Here is a 19,980-nt window from a genome sequence, read left to right as displayed (position 1 = left end):
GTTGCCGTTACTGATATTACTTCGTGTCTTCATTTTTAGACCTTTTTATGTGGATTTATTCTTTAGTGTGGTTGTGTACTTTTCCAATGAGTTTTCTTTAGTTTATGACTCTTGTTATGCTTCTAATTGTGTATTTTTTTTCATGTTGTATGGCGCCTCAAGGATGGTTTTAACCAGTGCTTTTTCCCGGGAGGGGGGTGGTACGCATACCCCTAAACATTTTGTGAATCTACGTTTGGCCTCATTGAGGTGCAGTACAGTGGTACCCCGCAAGACGAATGCCTCGCTAAACGAAAAACGCGCAAGACGAAAGGGTTTTCTGATTTTTTAGCTGCTTCGCAAGACAAATTTTCCTATGGGCCTTTCTCGCAAAACGATTTTTTTTTTGAGTTTTTCCCCACAGGCTCCCTCTAAACTTCAGCGGAGCGGGGCGGGCTGGGAGGGAATCCCTTGGACCCCCGCCGGACTTCCCGCAGCTCTTTTGAAGTCCGGTGGGGGGAGAAGGGCTTTTATTCCCACCGCCAGCCTTCAGAACAGCCTTCTGAAGGCTGGCGGTGGGAAGAAAAGCCGTTCTCCCCCCGCCTGCCTACAGAAGAGGTTCGAGGAAAGAGGCAAAGGAGCGCTGCCCCTTCACCTCTGTCCCCGGAGCTTGCCATTCTCCCCCGGCCTGCCTTCAGAAGAGGTCCGGGGACAGACTGTCCCCAGACCTGGTCTGAAGGCGGTCTCCATAGGAACGCATTAATTGATTTTCAATGCATTCCTATGGGAAACCGTGCTTCGCAAGACAAAAAACTCGCAAGAAGAAAAAACTCGTGGAACGAATTAATTTCGTCTTGCGGGGCACCACTGTATTTCAATATGAGTAGGAAAATGAGAGTATCCCTAAACATTTTTTTACGGGGCGGGGGGGAGGCACTGGTTTTAACTATAGAAAGGTGGCATGCAAATAAAATGAGGTTTATGACAATGACATGCTGACAGTGTCTTCAGCACCAAGCAAAGTTTTAACCATCCTAGTTTTCAAATAATTCAAAGTTTCCCAGTTCTGTTTCTAAATCTGTTTTAACTTTTGTGGTGAGTTTTTGTTTTCTTGTCATATTTATGTCCTGTTTGCCTCTTTATTTGGTATTTAAATTGCTTTTACTTTATTTTAAGGCTGTCAGAACACTTTATGTTAGGAGGTTGTGCATACACACACACACACACAGTAAATAAATTATATGCAAGAAAAGGTTTCAGTTGTATACCACCCTAAAAATAAAATCAAAATCAAACCAGATTTCTTTAAGTAGACAATTTATTTTGATAAACTTGCTCAATAACAAAAATACAAGTGAAGAAAATTATGTTCATTTTATACAGTTTGTATTAACAATTTGTTTGGAAATTAAATTGGGGCGGGGGAGAGAAATGTCCTAACCAATTAGAAAATAATCCTTAACAGTTGGAAAAGGATATGGTTGCAGTGGAAAGGGGGAAGACCACCACGAAGACCTTGAGCCCAAACATTTATGATCTCTTGGAGTAGCAGAAACAGAACTAGCAACTCCAAGGCAGGAAAACCTATCTGAAAATGCCATTTCCTTCATCTTTTTGCTTTGGGATCCTTCACACAACTTTATATTTTTTTAACAGCAGGTCAAAACAGCAACTGAAATAACACACTGGAGAAAGGAGAGGGGTGTGAAAGTGAGCTTTAGCAGTGCACCGAAGTCATTAAAACAGAAATGCTTGGAAACAGATCCCTAAACTCTACAATTTTATCTCAGGCGTGACTCCAGTGACTGTAAATTTGAAAAATAAGGCCTAAGCTTCAAGATTCCCGTCTCCCCACCCTCAACCCTGAAAAGAAGGCTTTAAAATGGCAACAGGATAGTAAAAAAATGATATTGTAACAGACACAAATTCAGGTTTGGTTTTTTTCAGAGAAATCTCACAAAAGACTCCAAAAAAGCAGGGTGGGGAGGAAGAGCTGCTGCTGTGAAGTTTATTGGTCACAATGGAAATAGAGACAAGTTTACCATAAGCCTGTCAAAATGACTGTAGAATGAACTTCATTTCACCAGAACCAGGATGTTAAAAGCATTCGGAGTCATGTGAATAATTTGGGGCATTCACGAAATAGCAGCAAAGTAAGTGTGACTGGGCTAATACAAATAATTTGCTCTTAAAAGTAAAGCTGGCAGAATTTCAAAAGGCTTTATGTGAATGCTCACCCCACCAATGCAGATTTTGCTGGGCAAAAAAGTTGCACACGCTGAACTGAATTAAGGGACAGGCATTTATTTAAAAGCCTGTAACAGGTTTTCCCAAAAAAAGAGAAAAAAATCCTTGTGCAAATACAAGCGACAAATATTTCTTTGCAGATTTTAGCATGATGCTCTTAGGTATGGGGAAGGGGGAGACACAATGCTGACCCCCCCAAAAGTAACAGACAGAAGGTTGACAAACAATTGCACCATAAAACTGTGTTTTATATACAGCTTACAAGATATGGTCTTTCTGCTATAAATTAATACTGCATTCCATGTGATCTTATTAAAAGCAACTGCTGATCCTCTCTGTCCCTCCCATTCCTTTTTATAGTTAGAAGGATTATCCACCCCCCCCCAATGACTGAAATTAAAGTTAAACAAACATAACACACCAATTATTTATGCATTCTGCAGCTATATTGGTTTTCACAAATACCTGTAGACAGGCCAGGCTCCCGCTCACAATATACAGACTGGACACATTCCATGATCACAGAAGGTCATCGGCAGATGCTCTTCTTCTGAACTTTCCCAACCTGTTTTTAGTTAAGTCAGGAAAATGTCACCATGTGGTGATCTACAAGAAGGGGACAGTGGGCTGAGGTCATTCTTGCAAATATGCCCCCCATGTAAGCGGGCGCGGGGGTCTTCACTAGGGCTGGGTGATGTATCGATACACCGTCCAAAATCAGTTTGAAGTCCGCATCGTGGGAACAGTTTCATGATGTTCGACATGGTGATATATTGTGAATCACGATGTCTGGCTATGTTAAAAAAAAAATCACAATGTGGGAAAAACCGTGAAGTCGGTCATCACTGTTCTCATGATTCCTGCCACCCCTGTTGCTCTGTACTATAAAAAACAGTTGTAACAATATGTTAATGTTAAAAAAAACCATATCAGTTTTAGACCCCTAGATGCCTGGACATTATGCCATTTGCCTCTACATAGTTCCATCCTTATTTCAGACATATATGTCATATATATCGGTATATCATGATGTTTAGCTTGTGATATATCGTGATGCTGAAAAGCAGGCGTCGCTCTGCCCTAGTCTTGACGCTGCCCCTACTAAGGCTCCCATGATGCATTTTGGATACATGTGACCCATCTCCCAATACCCTTTGACCTCCTGTTTAGCAGAGAACACAAATCCATCAGCTTAGGTTGCTAATAAATGTTCTCAGGACAGTTTCAAACTCAAGTCAAGGCCAGTTTATATTAAACCCTTCCATTTAATAGTTTAAGGATGGGAGCTTGGGAGCATTCCTGGTTCTTCCAAACTAATAATAATAAATGGCCATTTAGTGAGCTTCCACGGTCTTCCTATTTCTCGACCAAGAGCTCTTAAGTAATGCCATTTGCACATGTTTCCAAATAGGGGAGATGGCGTTTAATTCAGCTTCCTAATGTAGAAAGGCAGGCTGAGCTTTGGATACGGGTGCAAGATCCCACGTCTGAAAGATGGTGCCAATGAAGACAGGTGATGGCGGTATGAATTTGGGGTGGGGTGGGGAGAGACACACTAAGAAAGAATAGAGGAAGGGCAGGGAGGGCTGCAAGAGATTTGGCCCAGCCATAATTCACTCTGCCTTCTAAGCAGGGATTGTGCGAGGTTAAATGCTCCAATTCCTGTTCTCAAAATAGCACCTGCAGCAAACAAGGTATGAAAAGAGGACCATACAGTTATTCAGATAATTGTAGGGTACTTATGTCATTAACTATGGCAAGACATAGAATGTAGTAAAAGGGCAAGAGTTTGCAGTTTTTGTTTTTTTAAAAAAAGCTCTGCTCCTGTGTCTTACAACAGCAGTCTGATATGTAGAAATTAAACTGGTGAAGGTTTCTAATATAATTTCATTTCCATGGCAGGAAAAGAGTTCATTAGCTGTATTTCTGGATGTCATGCTGCACAAGAGAAGAGGCAATAACAATACTGGCAGCCCTAGAAAGAACCCAGGCAGGTAACAAACCAGGGATAAAACTTCTAGGAAAATGCACCGCCTCCATATTATTCCATGGAACTATTTACAATAATCCTTTGGAGAAGGTGTCATTTTTACCCTTAATAGAACAGGTTATAGCTGCCAGGCCTTTTATCAGCTTGCTCATCCCTTTTAAGTACCAATTCATAAATGCGAACAAATTAACCCCATTAAACTATGAAGATCTCCTCAGAGCTCTGCATGGGATTTCGTGTTGCAATCCAGTTTTCTCCAACATTGCGCATTTTTAAAAGAACTTTCACATCCAAAACCAGCAAGCCCACATAGGGTGTCATTGTAGGAAAGCTGACAGAATTCAACAGCGCTCACAATTTCTTTTGTGAAGAACCCCTCAGCCAGCTGAGTGAACAGGTTAATTTTTTTAAAACAAATACTCCAGGCAATATATATATATATATCACAATCATCCATAAACTCTACAGAGAAAGGAATCTGATACATCCAAGTCAGCCTCTGGCAACAATACTGTGATGGGAAAGTTTGCATGATTGGAAGGTTGTTCTGAAAATCATACACGATTTTTCTACCAGAGAACCCTCGTTTTTACAGCAAATTTTGCATACACATTTGAAAATTGGTCAGGATCTTTCTCTTGAAGCCGGAAGCAATTCCCCTCAGTGCCTGATTGTAGCATGAGATGCTGCTGGCCTGGTAACCTTACATTTTCCCAATTCCCGATTCCTCATGGTCCCTTCCAACGCTACAATTCTATGACATCTTTGCAGTGATCAGTTGTACCCGTGAATAGAGAGCAACACCATGTGTTATGCTGAAAGTACAACAGCAGTGACTCCCTAAGCAACTTGCCTTAAAGGACCAGCAGCTAGCATTCAACACTATTTCAAAGGTTATCAACTTCTTCCAAAATAGTGTGGGGTTTCTTTTGTTCCAGCTCCGCTCAGTTGCCATCACTTAAGTGAGCAGGGCTGGCGCCTAGGGTCAAAACCATCAGGCATCTGCCAAAGCCCACATCCTGGCAAAGGGCCTGCTGATGAATGGAGCTACGAAAACCAGACCGCTGCTGCTGGGCCTGATGACATGAATTAAGGAGCTTTAATGGGGGCTGCTCATGCCCAGAATGGCAGGCAGGTGCTGCTGCTCAGAAACACTCTGGCAAAAGACTGTTGCTCAGATCTTCCGTTTTGGCTATTGCAGGTCGTTCTTCACTTCTGGTGGGCCCATAAGTGCTCTCTTGGCCGGAGAGCAGAGAAAACAGGAGCTGCCTCCATTACTGAAGGAGGTTGGCAATGGCAGACTCTCTTAAGAGACCAGGATGAGAGGGGAGACGATGCTACGAACTGCAAAGGCCCCCTGGATGTGGGCAAGCCCTACGTTAAGTGTCAGAACAAGGCAAAGCATGGGGACGTCAAGTGACCATATGGCTCTCTTTTTTGTACCAGTGGATTTAACTTAATACTCGCACATGAAAGAAGAGTATGTCCCTCTTTGTAGCTTTTACTGCCCAACCACCCGGTTCATGTTATGTAGCCAACTTGAGATGATATCTCATGGTAGATTTTCTGTGGAGAAATTCATATTAATAAGTGAAGCCAGAAAGAGCTGGCAAGGTGGAAAGAGGGTTGTGGAGGGGAGGAGAGAAACAGAGAGAGATGGAGAGAAATCAACCCACTTCAGTTGCCCATAATTTAAGTAGTGTAACTTCCCAATACTGGGATCGGACCTTTGCAAAGTATGACACAAACTTGCCTTCTATCCCCAATATACAAATAAATTACCATATAAAGAACAAAACCCTCTTAGCTTAACTTAGAATTGCACCTAGAAAGGTATGGAGTTGTTTGTACCTATAACAAAACATCTGTTAAAACCAAGGGCTGCTACAAAGAATGAGGTAAACTGAAGACTTTCCCAGCTATGCAGCCTTCAGAGAAATGGCTTTGTGTTGTTGTTTTTTCTATTTCACTTTCCCCCCTCTCCTATCGAGTTCTAGTTTTACACACCACAGTGTTTTGCTAGCAAAGCGCTCAAGAGCTCTCTTCCAGAAACATGTGTCTGCGTGTATATATATGTGTGTGTATATACACACACACACATATACACCCACAAACATATATATACATATTCTGTATACTGCATCAGCAATATATATATATATATATATATATTTATATAAATATAATGAAGAATTCCTAGCCACCCTGACGTTCCACGGTGTTTCTAGAGCTCACTGGGGTTGGCGAGAGAGATGGCAGGCAGACGTTTTCGTTGTAACAGATTTCCGAGAACATCTTTTGATCAATTGGCTTCAGGATGCAGTTAGTGTAATGTTGAGCTGTTGGTTGGTTGGTTTTTTTGGCGGCAAATGCTTCTTGCCTATCACAGAAGGAAGATGCTTATCTCCTAAAGAGAGTGAGGCCAGCCCCACTTCCAACTCCCTTGGCAAACCTCTGGTCGACCAAAGTTCATAAATACTTTTGAGATTTTTCAAAATTGTCAAGTTATCTAAAATGGGTCCAGTACAGTGATGTGGGGGTGGGGTGGGGCAATAACGCTGCTCAGTGTAGAAAAGAATTATTCCACTACACTAGTTTCTATCACAGTGCACACCTGACCGCATCCAGACGCTCAGGAGATGAGTCAAGGCTGTCTGTCTGTATTTGGTTGTGGGAAAGGCTCTCCGTTCAAAAACAAAAATTAATCCAAAGTGCATAGTGAGAACGCATCAGAGACCTCCTCGTTCCGGTAAGACTGCAGCAGCCCAACGCAGGCATCCTTCCGAGATAGCGACAGGCGTCCTACTCTCCTTCATGACCGAGTGAAGCAGTATCTAGACCTTTGTCAGCCAGGTAAACAGACTTTGCCAGCAAATAGAAGTCCCACTATTGTAAAGAAAATGGATAAAACAAACAGTACGTACGACGACCCAACCACTGTGTTGTTCGGCAGTTTATAAGGTTGGCCGCCCACTTCGTTGATATAAAATCCTATGGGAAATATTAGGGCCGCCATGCAGAATAGGATCACTGGAAGAAAATAAAAACAAAACAGGGATTAGTCCTTGGGGTGTGTGAGAGAGGGAGAGTCATGTTGATAGCTCATAGCATTAAACAACAACCACCAGGGATTGCAGGCCTTGGAAGTTTCATCCCACTACATCTCAAAAGGACAAGAAAGAGGATTGGGATTTAGAGGGATGTGGCATTCAAACCAACAGATCCTTACATGGATGTTGCTCTTTGTTCTCTGAGTATCTCCCAAGTTGCAAGGCACTACTTGTCTGCATATATACCTTTCTGTAACTTAAGAACCTCAGATTTCCTGCATCAGTAAAGGATTAAACTAGAGAACCTCACAGGTCTCTTCCAACCCTACAATTCTCTGGCAGAGGGACTTCCTTGGGTGCCTCACCAGCTGCCATGTGGCAAACGGCTACCAAGTAGAGAGCCTTCTCAGTGGTGGCACCTCAATTACAGAATGCCTCATGGAAAGCCTCTGTTGGTACCTGTATGCCCATCAGCGCTATGTTGGCAACCTCTGTACTACCCAATCATTCCCACCACCATCATTAGAGATCAGGCAAGGAATGGCTCGAGCGAAGGCCATTGTAACAGTATAATCCAGCAATAAATACCCTCCTTAAGGCCACTTACCCAACACCGTCCTGAGTTTTAGATGCCAGCTGAAGATTTTCTTATTAAACCAAGCTCAAAAAAACAAACAGTAAATCATGATACCTTCAGTTGCTCTCCATTTTAGATGGCTGGACTCTTAGTGTGATGTTCTGTCCCACAGTTTTATCAACAGGGGCTTTTTAAAGCATTTTCATGGATTCCTGATTTAACTGTAAGCGATCTTGGAAATGTTCAATGAAAGATGGGGTATTGATGTGTAAAAATGTGTAAGGAAGTTGAAGACAGCACGGTACACATTCAACGCAAAACACACATATGCCGTACCTCAAGGGGGGCAGTATGCTAACTGGAACGAATATTTTGTGGTCTCACCCTAGGCACAAGCTAGGAGACCGGTGGCTTCTCATGTCAAAGAAAGAACGCTATAGTAGCCATGGGACACCTACCTGAAACAGACAGTCTACCAATCCAGTCTTAATTCAGTTTATCAGGACTCCAGCTGAAAAACCACTAGAGGGAGCTTAAAGCTTTCTGTTAATTCGGCACCCAAATGAACACTGCTAAGAGAACAGGATAGGGGTGTGCGCTGACCAGGAGGTTTGGAAAACAGCCCACTTGGCTTCTGTTTGATTTGGCTCGGGTCAGAGGCACAGCACACTCTGGAATAAACAAGCCTTCAGCCTATTCTACTACCCTATCCCACTGCCTGTGTGGGTCCCAGATGTGAGGTAGGGAGGGGATACCTGCTCTTGGGAATTTCATGTTCCCAAGGGATCACACAGGATAAAATTCTAGGCTTGCTGACCCAGTGTAGATAACCTTCAACCTTGGCCAGGCTCTTCCTCCCAATACAGTTGCATCACTCCCCTCCCGCTGTAGAGCACAAAAGGAGCATTATGCCCATCGTATGGCTTATCAGAAGTGGACATGCACCTGGTCAGACCACCTACCCATCTAGCTTGGTACAACTGTCCATTCCAAATGGCAATAGCTCACCAGGGTCTCAGGTAGAGGTTTTTCCTCATCACTTGATACCTAAACCTTTTAACTGGGGGATACGAGAGACTGAGTAGAGGACCTTCTGTATGCAAAGTAGAGAATCAGAGTTGGCTGGCTCTACCATTGAACCAGAGTGCCTCCCAGAAGTCATGACGTTTCTGGCATGGCAACCATGGGGCAATAGGGAAAAGGAGCCCCTCTCTCAGCAAATAGAATTCAGAGAAAGGCCGACCCTGCACCTGAGCTCTGCACCACCATCAAGTACCCACTGACAGTACTGCCCTCTCCTCCAACATTTCTACTCCATTTCTGGTGTTCCTTTAGAAGGAGGTCTCAGCAAACTCAGGCTTGCAGAAGTATATTATTTAAGAAAAAAGGGTGAGTATGAACCCCCAAAACTCCACAATGCCGCATCCCCCCTTTTATCCATTTTTCTATTTACGCTAGCTCTCAGTGATACTGTATGCAGCTGCCCAGGGCATTCTGAGTCTGTCTTTTAGATAATGTAGTGTTTTTACTTGGGGATATTCAAAATCCTGCAGTAGATTAGGCTCAGACACTTGCAGAAAATTGGTTTCTGGTATAGGTGAAACTGTTGTTGACTAGAACAAAAAGCAGGGAATAAAGCAATCCTATTAAAACATGCATGTGCACTTACTCCGTTTTTCAAAACAGATCCTATCTGTTATAATTAGTTTGCGTAAAGAGATAAGCTTCCAATTACCCACCCCCAAACATGCGCAATAGTTTGGAGAAGGGTGCTTCATGGAAAGCAGTATTTCTGATCTTCCTGGGTGGGCAAATATTTGTGAAAGGAGATCAGTCCAGCTCAAATTTCCCAACCTGCACTGCTAGCCCACAGTGACTGATGGCTTGTGAATATGGGGTAAGTTCTAACTTGTGGAGTGAGAAATAGGTTTGATCAAAGACAGCTTGCATATGCTCAGTGGAGGCTGGTCCATAAGGACAAATGCCCAACCACCTTCAGTGTGCCCTCAAACAGCCCATTATTATTATTATTATTATTATTATTATTATTATTATTAATACCCCACCTTTTCCTTAATGGGACTCAAGTGGCTTACAGATAAAACAAGAACTGCTAAGCAACCAGTTCAAGAGGGGGCACAGGCTGTAAACTTCCTCCTCTTCTGTTTCAGCATTGCTCCTTGTAGAACTCAGCAGGGAGAAGGACAAGGGCAAAACCAGAAGTACCGTATTTTTCGCTCTATAACACGCACCTGACCATAACACGCACATCGTTTTTAGAGGAGGAAAACAAGGGAAAAAACATTCTGAATGAAACAGTGGATGTATCATTTTTGTGCTTCATGCTGTGGCCACAGACATGTGATCTGATGGTGAATTTGGGGTGACCCAATGCAAAAATCCTGAGAATCCCTGTGGATTCATGCTTTGTAACCACGTTTTTGCACCACTGCAGCCCCAGGCAACAGTGGGTGCGTGATTTTGGGGGGGCAGGCTGTAGCCATGGACATGCTATGCGATCTGATGGTGAATTTGGGGTGACCCAATGGAAAGATCCTGGGGATCCATGTGGATCCATGCTTTTTAACCACATTTTTGCACCATTGCAGCCCCAGGCAACAGTGGGTGCGTGATTTTTGGGGGGCAGGCTGTAGCCATGGACATGCTATGTGATCTGATGGTGAATTTGGGCTGACCCAATGCAAAGATCCTGAGGATCCATGTGGATCCATGCTTTGTAACCACATTTTAAGTGGGGAGGGAAGGAAAAACACAGAAGGGACAAGGAGCATGAGAGGGGTGTGCAGAGAAGCAGCTGGCTAAGAATGCAGGAGAGGGATATAACGGGAGGGAGGAAAGGAAGGCAAAAGTTTTCCCCCACTCACCCACCCAAGCCAGCCAGCTCGCGCTCTCTCTCTCTCTCTCTCTCTCCCTCCTGCATGTTTTCACGGAGAGGAATTACCGGTAGAAGGAAAGACGCTCTGCTTTCCCCTCTGCTTGCCTGGAGGGGAGGGGCTTTCCCTGCTCTTTGTTCCATTTGAGCAAACACAGCAAGGAAACAGAGAAGGGTGGGCAGTAAGACCCTGAGGCAGAATGCAGGAAAGCAGCTGCTTCCTCTTTTCAGGTTTCCCTTCTCCGAGACGCACGATTTGATTTTTGCCTGATTTTTTTTGCCTCCACTCGCGCCATTCGGCTCCAGGGACCACACATTCGCTCAATAACACGCACAGACATTTCCCCTTCCTTTTTAGGAGAAAAAATCTGCATGTTATAGAGGGAAAAATACGGTAATTGGCTCTGCTTATCACTGGCACTGACTCCACCTACCACTGGCCTCCCTGCCTTATGCCCCACCAGCTCCAACAGTCACCAGCCACCAGTGCAAGTACTGTGTAACTCAGCAGCCATTGCTATTAATCTGCATTTATACTTAACAGGTGCCACTTAAAAAAAAAAAGTTGACAGATGAGCCTGACTTGTAGACAGTTAAAACTAAGTGAATATTGCAAGCAAGGACTGCGAGTCATTTTGGATCCTGTGTGGACAGTGAGTTTCATGTTCAGCAGCATTCAATGAAGTAGCCAATATTTGGTTTACGGGGCTTGAAGAAGGAGCTGCACTAGAGCCGGGGAAATCTGCTTCTGCTTTGGATATGAAGGAGTTTGATGAGGGAAACAGCGCCATCTCTGCCTCAAGACCTTTTGATCTGAACAGCAGGGGCTTGCAGACTTCCCTTGTATACCTTCATGGGCTGCACAAAGCTGTACCTAAAGGCTGGCTGTTTAATGTATTGAATTCATTGCCACAAGATGTTGTGGTTGATCATGGGCTCAGGTGGCTCTGAAAAGAGAGTGGACAAATTCTGAACTATTGCCTGGTGGAATGCTCCTTTTCACTTTGTTCCACTCAGCCAGCCATGCCCTCCACTGTTAGCGTGCTGACCTTTGACAGAGGAACCCAAATTAGGCTTAGCAGTAGGGACGAAACTAGTATACTGCAGACTAGTTGTGTATGAGAGAAAAGAGCCTTACCCCTCACCCCCCAAACTCAGAATGTATCCTACCTAGACCTCCTTGGGGGGAATATAAAATCTAATAAACCCTTCCTTCTTTCAGGTCACAGAAACCAATGGCAGATGCTATAGGTTTGCCATTGGCCTTTTCTATGCTGGAGGAGGAGTCAGTACGTGCAGGTTTCTTGCAAACAGGGAAGGGAGGGTCCACATGGGGTTTCAGGTTATGAGGAAGGTGTTCGGAAGCATCTCAGACACAGGTGCTCCCCTCTGCTGACTTCCCAAAAGACAAGGTGACTCCGAGAGGTTTGGCCTGCGGCCAGATCTACTCCAGAGCCCAGAAGGCAAACTTACTTCCAGTGAATGCTATCCAGCGTGCGTATTTAGTTGCTTCTCTTCGCCAGTGGGAAGCCACTAGCAAGCCACATGTGACAGTCAGTGAAATGATTCCCATGATGATGAAAAACAAGGTGGTGACCCACTCAGGAGGCAACCGTGGAGGAATACAGGTCCTGTCACGTCCATGAATGGTTTGACACTGTCGCACAAGGCCAACTGTGAGAGCACCTGAAACGACACACACGACAAGACAAGAACCCATTAACCGGTGTGCCTTTTACTCTCTCTGCCCGTCCTCACCTGCTTCCTCAAAACAAGGAGTTAGGAGCAGCCCTGGCTTGTCACACCAAAAGTCAATCCTGTCTCCCCCTACAATGGCCACCCAGGTATTTCTGGGGGGGAATTAAGCTAACAGCTCTTCTGGCCATTGTTGCGACCTGGCAGCTGACATTGTGTGGCACATGGCCTCTGAACCAAAAGACTAGTAGCCATTTTGTAGAAAGTTTATATCAGTGGCTCCCAACGTTTCCCCCTCCATGGACCATCTGAAAATTCCTGAGCACCTCAGTGGGCCACTTGATAATTTTTCTGTCCACTGTAGCAATTGTACTGTGCTGTGCTAGATGCTGTATGATTTTCAGTCTCACTTTATTGCTTCATTTGCATTTTAGTGTATTGCAATTTGAATTCCACAGAATGCAGTGAATACAATGTAATAAATAAAAAGAATTAAAAATACAGTTTAAAATCACTATGAACATTTAATGTGATGGTTGTGCCATTTCCCATCCTCAACTTGAATAAAGCTTGCAGATAGCAAGAGTGACCCAAGACAGAGAAAAAAAAGAATCAGTGCATCTAGACAGCATGGTTAGCCCAGGAAACTGATGCATTGCAAAGCAGAGGACGTTTTCTTCTCAGCTCCAACTTGCTGCCCACTCACCTTCGGGCATGAAGTTAAAAGGTTTAACACTGAAGGGGAGAAAAAAAAGCCTTGTGATCTGTGTGGTTTAATGACTCCTCCCTTAAGACTAACTATAACACAATTGGATTAAAAGCACCTGCAGGCAGAGTCATTGTCTGTTTGCGGGAAATGCACACAGGCAAACACAACAGTCACTGTTCAGATGTCACAGTTACAGTGTTAAGGAATTCTCTTGAGAATGGGCTCAGCCAAGTCTGTAACAGAGGCCACCAAATTGCAAATGCATCAACACGGACAATCCTCACGCTCATCTGCTTGTTCACCACAGGGCAGATGTTGCCTCCCTGCAACCAAAGCTAGCAGTTTGGAATTGTTGTCAGATTCCACATATCCCTGCCCTTTTTTGCCACTAGCATCTCTAACAACAACTTGTCCACAGTAGGAATTTGGGTATGGCTGGCTATAAACTGCAATGCAAGGTCTATAGGCTGGCAGCCTGGGGTCTCCTGTTCTAGACACCACCTGCAGGTAGAAAATTAGTGGAATTTTCCAAGCTGTGCATTTTCCATTCAAACCAGAAGCTTTCCAAAAAGAGCTGCACAGATTGTGGGCAAATGAAAAGGTCAGTTGACACAGCTCTAAATGCCTCACATAACAGCAAAGGCTACTCTTGATTGTTACAAATGTCCTAATGATTTGCCACAGTGCACAGCCTTCATTTTCCGGAAAATTAGGCCAAAGATAATAGAATAAGGCTGTGCAATTAATACGCCTCGCTTGGCGCTGGGAGATCTATTTCAATTTAGCCGCCTTCACGAAAGGAGCAGGCCAGCGTGACACGACTGCATGTGTTTACAGCACAGAATTCAGGTGCTTCTTGTTAGCTAGAAGAGCAAAGCGTTCTCGTTTGAACAAATCTCACTTAGTGTACTCCAGATGCAAATGGTTTAACAAGTTGAAACCAATTACCTTGCAAATCCTACTTAGCTCCTGTGCACCCACAGGTATGAGCATTCTCACTATTTCCGGCCCTATTTTCTGCGGTGTGAGAAGTTTCAGTATTCAATAAAATGGTTTGGGGTTATCGTCCCAGATGAGGAATGAGCATGTTCTGTTGGGGCTACCAATGGTTGCTAGCCATGACAGCTATGTCGGTTGCTGGGTATCACCAGTTGCTGGAAACTATGGCAGGGGCTGCATGGAGGGAAGTGTTCTTGTGCTTGAATCCCGCCTACTGGTTTCCCACTGGCATTTGGTTGGCCACTGTGAGAACAGGGTACTGAACCAAAAAGGCTACTGGCCTGATCCACCGGGACTTTTCTTATGTTTTTGGCCTGGGGAATGGCAATATTGCCAACCAGGGGCCTGGGCAAGAAATAGGTAGAGGGAGGGGAAAAGGGGGAAATGACCCTGGGTGGGTCTGGGAGGGGGAATGCATGAGGTTGTGGGCCAGGGTTAGAGTAGGTTTAGATTGGGTGGAATCAGTTTTGCCAAGTTCTTATTTTGTAGGAAAGGGACAGATCCTCTCTACCCACTTTCTCAGTATGACACATATTTTACAAGTCCCACTTGCAGGGAAAGAGTGTCCGTCTCCCTCTGGACACTGCTGGATTTCAACTTGACCGCCTGAATACTGGGGTTGATGGGAAATGGGGCTCCCCCATCCCTCCCTTATTGTGTGTCTTCATCCCCACCCACCGCCATGACTTGAAATGAACTAAGAAATGTCGGACACTTTAATCTTTTCTCAGAGGGAAGATGCTCCAATTGCCTGATCCTTTGAATCACTTTTCCAGATCCACAAGATCCTTTTTGAATTCTGAACCCACCTACATACGCTATATAATCTCCGCTGAGCACAGGCATTATGTTGCGTGTATCTGAGCACGTCTCGTTCCAATATAGTTTTATCAAACTGAATAAAAACCATCAACAGCTACACTCCCCTCCTCAGAAGAGATCAAAAGAAGCCAGTAAACCTGCTTTTGTAAGACACGAATTTGGACTTCTTTGGCAATCCAAGACAGGAGATCTGGAGGGGTCTGGAACTGCTGGGTCACAGCTGCTGTGCAGGATTACTCGGGGGGGGGGGTCTGCTTTATAGGGAAACCTGCAAATGTCATATACACCCCAAGCTACAGCCTATGCAAGGAAACTAAAAACAACATACCTGTAATTGCTATTAAATTAATGCAAATGTTACCAACTAGCTTTATAACAACAATAATAATAATAAATTTTCAGGGTTTATGGGAAGAATGAACAAAAAGAATCCCCTCAAAGGGAATAATGCCTGCAAACCACTTGTGACAAATTATTTCCCTGTCATTTGAAGAGAAAGAGGCCCATTCACTGCCCTGCCATAGATCTCTGTATGGGAAACTGAATCCCAACCATTCTTGTAAAAGGTAGGGTAGTGACAACTCAACCTCTGTTTCAAGACAACGATTCTCAAAAGACAACATTGTCCGGGCTACGGTATAAATGAGCAACTGCGTGAGAGGGCAGCCTTTCCTTCCTAGAAAGAGCTGGATGAATTCACAGCAGAAAACAACAACAGTGTTCTCTGTTTTCCATTTAACTCTGCAAAGAACGGAGGTTGGTGGAATCTCTTCCATAGGGAGCATCAAAAGGACGGCTTGTTTACTTCCACTCAGTTAAACATGTGGAGACCTAAGCAGCCAGCAGAGTCTCCATAGACCCTATGCTGGCCAGCAGGAATGTTATTGCAGGTGAGAATTTGCAGGGAGGAATGAACCTAGCTTAACTTTAAAGGCTCAGGCTGTAGCAACAGACAAGCCACCCATCGTCACCTAAAACTGGTAGTATCTAATGTCCACCACCCAGGTGCCAGGAGGAAGACGTGGAAGTAAATGGCAAAAGAAGTTGTGACTACTGAACATCCTCAAATGGGCAGCTGCTGAGCCAAAGTAAACTCTCTCTTTTGGGTTAAAGCCAACACTTCTCTTATTGCCCCTCAATTCATAATGTAACTATTATTAATTAAGTTCTCCCTGAATTATTTGCACGCACAGACCTTCCTTGCAAACATCAATGCACATTTCCAGGAACATGATTTGAGGGGGTATCTGGGATAACAACTCATTAACCTGTTTCAACTCCTATTTTTTTACACAGTTGGAGGACTGACTCAGCAACTAAATCAAACGGGTGTGGTAAGGTCAACGATCTCTGCTAAGACCAGGATCTCTTTGAAATATCCCTTTCACACAGTGGTAACACTGTGTTATTTTGGTGGATTTCAGAATTCCATAAAAACAAAAAAAAGCACCTGTGTGTGATGCTGGGGCTCACTAGAAGGCTAAGAGAATCGAAGGGAAAGTCAGCTAGACAACAGAGGATAATCTTAGCAGACAGGGTGGGGCATAAGACAGAATGACTGTATTAACCATGTGAACACCACCGAGTTAAGAGATGTGCATAATGCCAGGACTCCTCAAACACATCTGTCATTGGCACCACATCATTTTAAAAGACTGAAAGAGATTAAAGACAATCTTTCAGGAGCCCAATGGAAAAGATTGACCAAGAATATTCTAGATCAGGCATCCCCAAACTCGGCCCTCCAGATGTTTTGGGGCTACAATTCCCATCATCCCTGACCACTGGTCCTGTTAGCTAGGGATGATGGGAGTTGTAGTCCCAAAACATCTGGAGGGCCGAGTTTGGGGATGCCTGTTCTAGATGATCCCAAGACTCCGAGAGATGTTGACAAGAGGACAGTGAAAGTCATCCCCCTCCCTTCTTGATGGAGGCAGTCGGAGATGAACTCTTGATTGTAAGAATGAGCCAAGGGAGTCAGCGAATATCACTTCCCACAGCCCAGCATTTCTAAATTTCTTGTGAATAGGGATTATCGGGTCTGCATAACAGCTTTAGAGGGCCATCAATGCTTTTCTTCACGTCTTAGAACTCTGATTACCATATTTTTTGCACCATAACACTCACTTTTTTCCTCCTAAAAAGTAAGGGGAAATGTCTGTGCGTGTTATGGAGGGAATGCCTATGGGTGGCATGCCTACGGATTTTCCTCCTCTAAAAACTACGTGCGTGTTATGGTCGGGTGCGTGTTGTAGAGCGAAAAATACGGTAAGACACATTGCTGGACCCGTTAACATTGGAGACTATTTCAAAGAGATAATTATTTGGACTGCAGATTTAGGCCAAAACTTAGAAAGGAGAAGTGGAGCTAGAGGGAAGGTGTCCATAACTTAGCAAAGGCAATAAAAACCTGGGCTATTCAATTGATCAGCAGAGATAATTTCACAGAGGTGGAATATACCTTTGACAGCTGAAGCTACTTTGGATTCCACCTGATCATCAACATGCCAGCCAACGCTGGTTTCCTAGGCAACAAAAAAAAAAAGGAAGTACCTACAATAAAAAGGAAGGAAAAACACAGACAGTGGCACCTGCCTCTTCTCCCACTTCTTAACACCTTTGAATTATTCAGACGGGCTCAGGGCTGAGAGCACAGCATTAACAGTGCCACCCCTCCTACCCCCCCCCCAAAGGCAGAACAAAAATCGTGATGAATAATTTGTAATGCAGCAGCATCTGAAGACACCCTTAGCCCTTGTTCTGAAGAGTATACAAATAGGAAAGAGGGAAGGGAACTTCAGGGGGTCCAAGAATGCTAGGAGGCAAAGGTGAACGCATAAAACAGCTCCCTTGGAGGGGGGGAAGGGATATAGTTCAGTGGTGAAGCACCTGCAGGTTCAACTCGCAACATCTCCAGGTAGGGCTGGGGAGAAGAGTCGTCTGGAACCCTGGAGCGCTGCTGCCAGTCAGTGTGGCCAATACTGATGTAGATGGGCCCTAAACAAGAGTCATTCATCAAGTAAGAGTCATTCTTACAGTTGGTGGTAACGTGGGTGGCGCTGTGGTCTAAACCACTGAGCCTGTTGTGCCTGCTGATCAGAAGGTCGGCGGTTCGAATCCCCACAACGGGGTGAGCTCTCGTTGCTCTGTCCCAGCTCCTGCCAACCTAGCAGTTAGAAAGCATGCCAGTGCAAGTAGATAAATAGGTACCACTGCAGTGGGAAGGTAAATGGCGTTTCCGTGTGCTCTGGCACTCATCATGGTCCTCCGTGCATCAGTAGTGTTTAGTCATGCTGGCCACATGACCCGGAAAACTGTGGACAAAGACCGTCTCCCTCGGCCTGAAAGTGAGATGAGCACCACAACCCCATAGTTACCTTTGACTGGACTTAGCCGTCCAGGGGTCCTTTACCTTACTTATTGACTCCATACATATACAGTTCAAGCTGGCTGCCAATTAGTTTCTGGGCCCAATTCAAAGTGCTGGTGCTGACCTATAAAGCCTTACATGGCTCAGGACCTCACTACCTTAAGGACGGACTTACAAACCGACTCAAACCCTGCACTTGCCATCTGAGGCCCTTCTCCATGTCCTCGCTCCCCAAGAGGTTTGGAGGGTGGCAACATGAGAACAGGCTTTTACTGTGGTGGCTCCCCAACTGTCAGAGACCAGGCTGAGGAGCAGAACTCTGATGAGGAACGATGGGAGCCTACCCCTCCCCCTGCTCATGGCCAGGATCCTGAAACTCCACAGGAGCAGTGGAGTAGTGTGGATTTGGAACAATGGTTTGCGGAGGGGCACAGTTCACAAGACAACAGTTGGGCAGAACTGGGAGGTGAAGAGCAAGAAGAAGAATGGGAAGAGAGTGAGCTAGCAGACTCTCTCTCACTGGAAGATGTGCAGCCTCTCAGTCCCAAGGCTAGGAGATTAGCTAAGGTAACTGCGCAAAAGGCTCAATGGTTGAGAGATCAGGTGGCTAGGAGACGAGAGGGCGGAAGTGACTAGAGGGAAGTGGGCGGAACCTTAATTGGGAGCACCTGCACTCTGAGAAGGGGTGCTTGTTCTTTTGCTGTGTTCATTAAACAGTTCTGTTACTGGTAAGAGACTGCTTTCTCTTTATACTGCTTATCTATGGCCAAGGGAGGAGGAAGCAGAGTCCCCAAAGCCGACTGTGGAATGCTCTCCCCGGAGAAGTTCACCCAGCGCCATCGATATACGACTTTAGGCACCAGGCAAAGCCATTGTTCTTTACCCAGGCCTTTGGCCATTAAATAATCTACGGCCTATTAAATGTGGGCGGGGGACTGTTATTATGATTATTTTATTATTATGCTGTGTATTATGTTTTTTATTATGCTCCGTCTATTGTGTTCTGAATGTTGTACACCAGCCTGAGATCTTTGGATAAAGGGTGGTACAGTGGTACCTCGGGTTACAGACGCTTCAATTTACAGACTCCGCTAACCCAGAAATAGTACCTTGGGTTAAGAACTTTGCTTCAGGATGAGAACAGAAATCACTGTGGTGATGGTCCGGCAGCAGCGGGAGGCGCCATTAGCTAAAGTGGTACCTCAGGTTAAGAACAGACATCCAGAATGAATTAAGTTCTTAACCCAAGGTACCACAGTACATAAATAAAATAAATGAATACATATGTCCTATGGAGCCATACCAAGAGTCACAGGAAGCTGCCTTTTACTTAGGGGAATATCTGCAGTATTTAAATCACCATGATACCAATTTAACAGCCAGGGCTTCCCCCAAGGAATCCTGGGAAGTGTTAAGGGCGCTGAGAGTTGTTAGGAAACCCCTACTTCCTCTCCCAGGGCAATAGTTCCCTGAGTGATTTAATCAATCCATCCCTCTTCCCAGGGAACTCTGGGATGCTTTGCTCTTAGTACCCAGTGGACCAACCTAGAGTAGACCTGTTGAAATTAATGGATCTGAGTAAACGTTAGCTGGCTACAACCCAATATCTTGGATGCATGGTTTGCCCAATCTCCAAAAAGCAGGTGCCT

At 44.7% G+C, this 19,980-nt stretch overlaps 1 protein-coding gene across 2 annotated transcripts in view; it reads right to left on the bottom strand.

The window, feature by feature from the left end:
• Positions 1–1,279: 1,279 nt before the first annotated feature.
• Positions 1,280–19,980, bottom strand: part of MOSMO (modulator of smoothened) — a 45,238-nt gene continuing 26,537 nt past the window's right edge. For both annotated transcript variants that reach the window (XM_053366041.1, XM_053366040.1), the window contains 2 exons: positions 12,210–12,422; positions 1,280–7,246 (listed from right to left, as the gene is read on the bottom strand). In XM_053366041.1, the coding sequence (XP_053222016.1) occupies positions 7,062–7,246; positions 12,210–12,422 (398 nt within the window). In that variant the 3' untranslated portion in view covers positions 1,280–7,061. The remainder of the gene's footprint in view (positions 7,247–12,209; positions 12,423–19,980) is intronic.

Source organism: Podarcis raffonei, chromosome 14, assembly GCF_027172205.1.
Source record: "Podarcis raffonei isolate rPodRaf1 chromosome 14, rPodRaf1.pri, whole genome shotgun sequence".
In the NCBI taxonomy this organism is placed as follows: Eukaryota; Metazoa; Chordata; class Lepidosauria; order Squamata; family Lacertidae; genus Podarcis; species Podarcis raffonei.
This window is presented reverse-complemented; position numbering and strand designations above follow the sequence as displayed.